Source organism: Tachysurus fulvidraco, chromosome 11, assembly GCF_022655615.1.
Source record: "Tachysurus fulvidraco isolate hzauxx_2018 chromosome 11, HZAU_PFXX_2.0, whole genome shotgun sequence".
Classification (NCBI taxonomy): Eukaryota; Metazoa; Chordata; class Actinopteri; order Siluriformes; family Bagridae; genus Tachysurus; species Tachysurus fulvidraco.
The window spans coordinates 20,967,075-20,976,238 of NC_062528.1; the positions used below are offsets into that span (position 1 = coordinate 20,967,075).

The 9,164-nt window shown below is 38.8% G+C and overlaps 1 protein-coding gene across 1 annotated transcript; it reads left to right on the forward strand.

Moving 5' to 3' along the window:
• Positions 1–1,067: 1,067 nt before the first annotated feature.
• LOC113645201 (E3 ubiquitin/ISG15 ligase TRIM25-like) lies at positions 1,068–7,889 on the forward strand. Its single transcript, XM_027150662.2, has 8 exons — positions 1,068–1,406; positions 3,482–3,507; positions 4,162–4,762; positions 5,288–5,383; positions 5,557–5,790; positions 6,355–6,514; positions 6,837–6,896; positions 7,119–7,889. Exons 3-8 carry the CDS (start codon positions 4,166–4,168, stop codon positions 7,652–7,654), a joined length of 1,683 nt encoding a protein of 560 aa, XP_027006463.2. The 5' UTR covers positions 1,068–1,406; positions 3,482–3,507; positions 4,162–4,165; the 3' UTR covers positions 7,655–7,889.
• Positions 7,890–9,164: the final 1,275 nt, after the last annotated feature.

Sequence of the window (9,164 nt, forward strand, 5' to 3'; positions counted from 1 at the left end):
TTTGACGACGTCACCACACTGATCGGCCTCATCCGGGACGGTGACGAGTCTGCTTACAGACTGGAGATTGAGCGGCTGGCTGTCTGGTGCAGCCTTAACAACCTGGAGCTGAACACGCTCAAGACAGTGGAGTTGATAGTGGACTTCAGGAGAAACCCCTCTGCTCTTCCCCCACTAACCATCATGGACAGCATTGTCACAGCAGTGGAGTCATTCAGATTCCTGGGAACCACAATTTCCCAGGACCTGAAGTGGGACATTCACATAGACTCCATTGTGAAAAAGGCTCAGCAGAGGTTGTACTTCCTTCATCAGCTGAAGAAGTTCAACCTGCCACAGGATCTGCTGAAACAGTTCTACACTGCAATCATCGAATCCATCCTCTGCACCTCAGTAACTGTTTGGTTCAGCTCAGCCACCAAATTTGATCTCAGAAGACTACAGTGGGTAGTCCGGACTGCTGAGCGAATCATTGGCACAACTCTCCCCACTCACCAAGACCTGTACTCCTGCAGAGTGAGAGAGCAAAAAAAATCACTCTGGACCCCTCACATCCAGCACACTCCCTCTTTGAACTGTTGCCATCTGGTCGGCGCTACAGAGCCCCTGAGCTCCAGAACGACCAGACATAGGAACAGTTTCTTCCCTCAAGCCATCCACCTGATGAACAATTAACACCATGGAACACACAACACATAATATTTGCACTATGTATACCTCAATAGCACATTTCATACTTGCACTCTGTACATACATGCGTACATATTGTCTGTACTGTTTACTTCAACTGCACATTTCACAGTTGCACATGTGTACATACAAATTGTATATATTGTATACTTATTTGCATATGTATATTTCATATGTTTATTTAAACTGCACATTTCACACCTGTAAATGTGTACATACAATCTCTTCTATACTGCATATGACATCTTGTTACATTGTGGAGATTATGTCACTAAAACAAATTCCTTGCATGTGTAAACATGCCTGGCAATAAAGCTGATTCTGATTCTGATTCTGATTCTGTTATGTTTAGTCATGTCATGTTATGTTAAGTAAAACAGGACATTATATTAGATGATTTTCTTTAAAAATGAGTGGACTCAAACCTGAAAATTACTCTCTCCCTGTAACTTCACTTGCAGTGGGCTGCATTTGTCACGTCTACCTTAAAGCACAGTGAATTTCTTTTCTTTGCATCTTGGGATCAAAGTGCAGGGTCAGATGATATTGCAATGATACAACATGATAGCAACGATGATATAGCCATGTTACAGCAACCCTGGAGTAATGAAGGTTAAGGGCATTGTTCATGGGCCCAACAGTGGCATCTTGGCAACACTGGGTCTTGAACCCCAGTCCTCCATTCAACAACCTATAGCCTTAACCCATTGAGCCAGGTATTTATCTATTTATTATTTTACCTTGAATTCTGCAACTACTGTTTACACAACATGTGTTTTTTTGGTGACTATACAAAGTATGTGATGACGCGTTGCTCAATTGAGCATCTAAGCATAACGTTCTAAAACTGCATCTTTTTACACTGTACATGTTTGGCACCACTAAATTTCTAAATTACGACTGGGACATGGGTAGCTCAAGTTGTTAAGGCTCTGGGATGTTGATGGGAATGTCGGGATTCAAGCCTCAGCACCGCCAAGCTGCCACTGTTGTACCTCTGAGCAAACCCCAAAACCAACTCTCCTTAAGTGTATATGTGGCCGTGAAGACAATCTTTTAATGAGACTTAATACAAGAAAATGTTTAGATTTCTGTATCTATTTACACCAGTAAAACTCTAATGTAACATATTTTAAAAGTAAATCTCCACTATAATTAGATCTAATAAAAATTGGACCAAGACGAAATCTTGGTTCTAGTTTAAAATGTACCTCAATCCTTCAACTTCTGCTGTACACAAAACTACACATGATTATAAAATATACATGCTTACCAAATGATAATTGGAAAAATGGTGGTCTAAACATGAGGAGGTGGCTGTAATCAGTGTTGGGCAGTAACGCGTTACTGTAACGCAGTTACTTTTGACAGTAACTAATACTCTAACCCATTACTTTTTAAATAAAGTAACTCCGTTACCATTACCATATGGTGCATTTGTCCGTTACTTTTTTTTAATTAATTCATTTTAGCTGAAGTGTATCCTACAGCCTAACCTGTTTACAGCAGCGACGCATTGTAGGATTGGTGGATGCCAACCTGTAAACACGAAGAAGAAATCTATTTGTTGAATTATTTGGTTTTAAACTGTTAAACTAAAATGATTTTATTTTTGCCTTAATAAAGTGTGTAAATTTAAAATGTATAAAAAAAAAAACCTTAATAAAATTGATGAATGATTGATTATTGATTCCAAGTGATATGACACATAATATGGATGATAAACTTTCCAGCTGTCGCCCAGCACTAACTTTATATTATTACACTTTATAACAGATGTTTTCTATACAGTGACACCAAAAAGTATTTGGACACTTAATCCACACTTATATAAAAATAAAACTCCTTAAAAATCATGTTGAGCCAAGTGGCATTTATTTAAAAAAAAATATGATGTGTGTGTGTGTGTGTGTGTGTGTGTGTGTGTGTGTGTGTGTGTGTGTGTGTGTGTGTGTGTGTGTGTGTGTGTGTGTGTGTGTGTGTGTGTTCTCAGCAGTGTTGTATACTAGAAAGCAATACTTAAGTAAAAGTACAAGTAGAAAAAGACTTTGGTAGAAGTTAAAGTTACCTTTTAGAAAATTAAAATATTCTGATATTTAATGTACTTAAGTATTTGAAGTAAAAGTAAAAAGTAAAATTTCAGTGATTTTCGGTAGGCATAAGACCAGGGGCGGTTCTAGGATTTCATCTTTAGGGGTTTTATAGCTCTCAGTGAGAATTTAAAACAAGAAGAGTTTTATATTATATATTATATGACTACACAGTAAGCCAAAAGTTATGGTATTATTACATGGCAAAAGTGGACACCAAAAAGTTATGCATGATGTAATGATGCCAGTCTTGAATCAGATCAGTTCATGTATGTGTGCATTCTCTACAAACAGTGTGTCCAATGAATGCAGTCATTAATAAACTAATATTCACAAGACAAAGACCAAATCAATAAATGTTATTTTTATTTAGCATTGAATTGATTGTTTGCATTAATAATTTGTTTGTGCTACAACTCTGGTAATAAGAATAGTGAAATTTCACTGCTTTTGGTTGCAGTCTTTGCGGCTTTCCGCCGATTAACGTTATAGATAAATGCCTAAAGCTCTGACTGCGCGTGCACGCGCTGCGCGTGCCTGTGCTTCTCCGTAGAGCTTGCGTACGTGCGTAATACAATCTAGGAGCAGTGATTCGCCAGTATTTATAATTCGTTATAACTCGATAATAATTCGACTCTCTTCTTCTTCTTCTTCTTCTTCTTCTTCTTCTTCTTCTTCTTCTTCTTCTTCTTCTTCTTCAGGTTATTCCTGAGCTTCTGGAACCACGGTATGGAAAGGCACTTCAGCTTCTTATCAGCTTTCTCAAGTCCTCAAATAGCAACTCAAACTTTATCATCTTTATTCTATATTTCTATACTTTTTTAAAGCCGCTTTGAGACATTGTCCATTGTTAAGGATAGTGCTTTTAGTATAGAAAAATAAATTAATAAAGTATAAAAACATATAATAATAATGACAATGTTTTAAGTTAAGTTACTATTTATCCCTAAAATTGATCCCCAATGAACAAGACTGAGGTGATGTAATGTGACGAGTTGTAATGTACTGAGTTAAATGTGTCTGAATATTATAAATATAATGTGATGATTTACCTTATTCAAATACATAAACAAATCATTTCAATTAATAAAGACTTAATTCATAGAGGAGATTCTTTACATTAAAAAAAAAGTCTGAGCTCCTTCTCTCTGTAAAGCCGCAGCTTCTCTCTCTGTTACACTATAACATAAAACTTAGAAAACGAAACTTAACGAACGGACAAACCAACGACCGAACGAACGAAGGAACGACAAACCGAACGACCGACCGAACGACCAACCGAACGACCGACCGAACGACCGACCGAACTCTCTCTCTCTCTCTCTCTCTCTCTCTCTCTCTCTCTCTCTCTCTCTCTCTCTCTCTCTCTCTCTCATCGCAGGAAAATGGCAGAGACCAGTATTTCAGTAGATCATTTTTCTGTGGATCAGTTCAGATGTCCAGTGTGTCTGGATCTCCTGAATGACCCAGTGACTACTCCCTGTGGTCACAGTTTCTGTAAGATGTGTATTAATGGCTGCTGGGATCAGGAGGATGTGAAGGGCGTCTACAGCTGTCCTCAGTGTAGAGAGACTTTCACTCCAAGGCCTGTTCTACGCAGGAACAACATGCTGGCTGAAGTGGTGGAGAAACTGAAGAAGACTGAACTCCAAGTTGCTTCTGCTCACTGTTACGCTGGACCTGGAGATGTGGAGTGTGATTCCTGCATCAGGAGAAAACGCAAAGCTGTTAATTCCTGTCTGGTTTGTCAGGCCTCCTTTTGTGAAGATCATCTTAAACCTCACTATCAGTCTCCTGCCTTTAAGAAGCACAAGTTAGTTGAAGCCTGTGCAGAGCTCCAAGAGATGATCTGCTCTGAACATATCAAACTGATGGAGATCTACAATCGTACTGACCAAAGCCTCATCTGTGTCTTGTGTCTGATGGATCAACACAAAGGTCATGATACAGTTTCAGCTAAAGCAGAAAGAACTAAAAAACAGGTGAGAACTGGATATTAATATTTTTTTCAAAGTCAATTTGTTCAAATTCTATTTCTAATCTAATTTCTATTGAGGTGATCTGATTGGTTATATGACTGTATTTCAGTGTAAGATGGATTTTTATTAAAAGTCAAAGTGTGTTTTTTAAAGACCTGTGAAACAGCTCAGACAGGTCAGTGTACTTTAAACAGACAATGGCATGACACTGATGATGATGATGATGATGATGATGATGATGATGATGATGATGAAGATATTTTACACGGTCATGTGCCACTTTATTCTGATTTCAAAGTCTATTTTGTTTTACTTTCAAAAGTGTAGAAGCTTCTTAAAGAGACATTCATATTTACTTTATATTTATATATGCACACACTACAAATTCAAATTAATTTTTTTTTGAGGGTGATGAGTGTGATGATGTGTGCTGGGCACAATGATTGTAGTTTCTTATTTAATTACAGCTACAATTCTTTGTAATTTAGTTCTATTTCTATTATTTGAACCTATTTTATTTGCTCTCAGAATGAGTTAAAGGAGGATCAGATAAAATCCCAGCAGAGGATCCAGGAGAAGCAGAAGAAGGTGCAGGAGCTAAAACAGACTGTGGACATTATTAAGGTGAGGAGGAAACTGAGAGATTCACATAAACATACACATTATAGAGTCACTGTCAGATAAAGAGTTGATATTTAAATCGATCTGTATCTGTGTGTGTGTGTGTGTGTGTGTGTGTGTGTGTGTGTGTGTGTGTGTGTGTGTGTGTGTGTGTGTGTGTGTGTGTGTCCTTACAGACATGTTCACAGGTAGCATTAGATGACAGTGAGAGGATCTTTACTGAGATGATCAGCTCCATGGAGAAAAAGCGCTCGGAAGTGACGGAGCTGATCAGAGCTCAGGAGAAAGCTGAAGTGAGTCGAGCTGAACGACTCCTGAATCAACTGGAGCAGGAGATTGCTGATCTTAAGAGGAGAGTCACTGAGCTGGAGCAGCTTTCACACACACACGATGACATCCACTTCCTCCAGGTAACAATCACTGTCTGATCTACAGAGGGCGCTGTTCCTCACAAAATTTCCTCCTAAAAGCTCATTACATTCATTCATTCATTCATTTTCTACCGCTTATCCGAACTTCTCGGGTCACGGGGAGCCTATTTCTATCTCAGGTGTCATCGGGCATCAAGGCAGCATACACCCTGAACGGAGTGCCAACCCATCACAGGGCACATACACACTCTCATTCACTCACACACTCACACACTATAGACAATTTTCCAGAGATGCCAATCAACCTATGCATGTCTTTGGAACGGGGGAGGAAACTGGAGTACCCGGAGGAAACACCCGAGGCACGGGGAGAACATGCAAACTCCACACACACAAAGCAGAGGCGGGAATCAAACCCCCAACCCTGGAGGTGTGAGGCAAACTTGCTAACCACTAAGCCACCATGCCCCCTCAAACTCATTACAGCAACAAGAAATGTTCCTGTCTAGATCACAAGTGTGTCTTTGTTCTGATACAGTCTGAGATTCATTCGTTCCTCTCGTCCACTTTTCTCCTTCTCTATGATGTGTTTCCTCTCTGTAGAGTTTCCCGTCTCTCTGTGTTTCTCCTGGATGTGACGACTCACTCAGCTTCACTGTCAATCAACATCTCTCATTTGATGGAGTGAGGAAATCTCTCTCAGATCTGAAAAAACGAGTCGAACAAATCTGTGAGGAAGAATTCAACAAAATCAGACCACAAGGTGAACAAACAAACATTGTTTCTGTATCACAGTAAAAAGAGCCATAAAATTCATCTAACAGAAATAAGAAGTAAGCAGGAACAAGACTGCAGAAAATCACACAGTATTAGCATCAGTCTTGTAAATGACATCAAGATCAATTTAGCAGACAAACAAAGTACAAATCTTACATTTTTGGAGAAAATCGTAGCTGATGAATAAATTGAGATGGTGACGTTGTTGACGTCTAAAATAATCGTGACAAAGCAAATTTTTCACATTCACACTTTAAACTGTTTCCACGTCATTTTTCTGTCTCCATTTTGTTTCTGTGTCTCCAAAGCTGCAGCAGTTCAGATGGTTTTACCTTCAGAACCAAAGAGCAGAGAAGATTTTCTGCAGTGTAGGTTTCACACACACACACACACACACACACACACACACACACACACACACACACACACACACACACACACACACACACACACACACACACACACACACAGTTTTAAAATGATCCATGTTTATAGAGCATGCTGTTATAGAAACACAGACAGGTGTCTCACACACACTTATTATAAATCCTGTGATTAACATCTAACATGTGGACATTTTATTACTGTAGATTTCTGTTATCTGACTCTGGATCCAAACACAGCACATCCTCAACTCATTCTGTCTGAGAAAAACAGAGTGGTGACATGTCGTGAGACACAACAGCGATACTCTGATCATCCAGAGAGATTTGACTTCTATACTCAGGTGTTGTGTAAGGAGAGTGTGTGTGGACGCTGTTACTGGGAGGTGGAGTGGAGCGGTGATGTGGACATATCAGTGTCATATAAAGAGATCAGCAGAAAAGGACGGAATGCTTGTTTGTTTGGATGCAACAGTCAGTCCTGGAGTCTGCAGTGTTTTTTTCCCTCTGTCTTTTTCTATCACTACAACATTCGGACTAAGCTCCAAGGTCCATCATCCTCCAGAATAGGAGTGTATGTGGATCACAGTGCAGGAACTCTGTCCTTCTACAGCGTCTCTGACACCATGAGGCTCCTCCACAGAGTCCACACCACATTCACTCAGCCGCTATATGCTGGAGTCAGGATGTTGCGTTATAACTCATCTACTAGGTTTTGTGATAAAATAGTAATAAACTGTTAGTAAAAGTGAAATGTAATTAAAAATAAAATGTTAGTAAAAGTGTTTATAAAAACTGTAAGTGAGGTGTGAGATTTAATGTGTCCCTGAGCTACACTGGACATTTTGTTTGCAGAATCTGGAACAGTAATGAATAGAAACAGACTATTTAACTGTATGCACTATAAGGATGGGTTTATAATAGTTGATATAAAAATGTTCAATGTCTCCTCAGAAATAATAAACTTTCCTCAAACTGCTCTGTCTTTCTGTGCTGCTTGTTGGTGGAAACACAACCTACTGTGTGTAAAAGACCTTTATTATCTTATATCTTTAACAATTTTCTGCTTAACAGTCCACTTAACATACTGTGCACTCTGGAATTATTCAGACTCCTTCCTCAATCCTTTATAATATGGTGACAGACTTCAGAAATGGAAGAATAAACTGATAATAAACTGTATTTTCGCTCAGTTCAGTCTTCTGCGCAGTCGCAGTACAGAGCAGGAGTTACGTGAAATTGTTCGAGAGTCGTTTGGGAATGAAGCGATTCTTTTTAATCCGTTTATCAATCAATCCGTTTGGAACCTTTGGAGTCGTTTAGGTGCTTAAACAATGGATTGCTGTTTTTTTTTTGTGGACCGGGATTTTAAAAAAACATAACATCATAATGTTATGAAGGCTTCCGGAAAAATATTGTAGTACAAGCAGCAATTTGTCGATTCTTTGATTCGGCTTAAAACATCTCTTGAACGTTTTGAACCGATTCACCAAACTGAAGAGTCGTTTTTGTGATTAAACAGGGATCTTTTTTTTTTTTTTTTTTTTAAGATCTAAAATTGTTTTCTTTATTTTTTCTTCACTCCTGAAAGTAACTCAGTACTTTTTTGGTCATTCTACTGAAAAAGTCAATAATCGATTGATGAAGGAGTTTTTATAAAATAGTAATGTTAGTGTACTAGTTTCAGCAGTTTTTGTATGTGAGATGTTTATGATCAATATGCACTTTATTTTAAAGTACTAAAGAATAAGAGAATAAATTATACTCTGTGTTGTCTCCTTTTTCTCTTAGGTTTCGATCCATTAGCTGAGATTCACAGTGCTATCATAGACTGATACAAAGACTGATATAAAGACTGATCTTAATTTTGCTTCCTTTAATCCCTTCTTGTTAATCTTTTAGAGCCATTGAGCTGCTTTACAGTAATGTCTGTACTGACTGCCTTCTGAAGTAGCTTTAGTCTTTTGTGGATTCTTTGTCATTTAAATTTCATTTAAAATCAAGGCTGCCAACTCTCTCACGCTTTCAGCCTGAGACTCACGCAATTGACCAATTTCTCACGCTCTCACGCCACACCCCATATTCTCACACCACACCCCATATTCTCACACCACACCCCATATTCTCACACCACACCCCATATTCTCACACCACACCCCATATTCTCACGCCACACCCCATATTCTCACACCACACCCCATATTCTCACACCACACCCCATATTCTCACACCACACCCCATATTCTCACGCCA

Bases quoted from the DNA above. Each gene is read 5' to 3' on its own strand.
- LOC113645201 (XM_027150662.2), top strand. From the start codon at position 4,166: ATGGCAGAGACCAGTATTTCAGTAGATCATTTTTCTGTGGATCAGTTC. The intron at 4,763-5,287 runs GTGAGAACTGGA...ATTTGCTCTCAG, and splicing joins CAGAAAGAACTAAAAAACAG to AATGAGTTAAAGGAGGATCA. The intron at 5,384-5,556 runs GTGAGGAGGAAA...GTGTCCTTACAG, and splicing joins AGACTGTGGACATTATTAAG to ACATGTTCACAGGTAGCATT.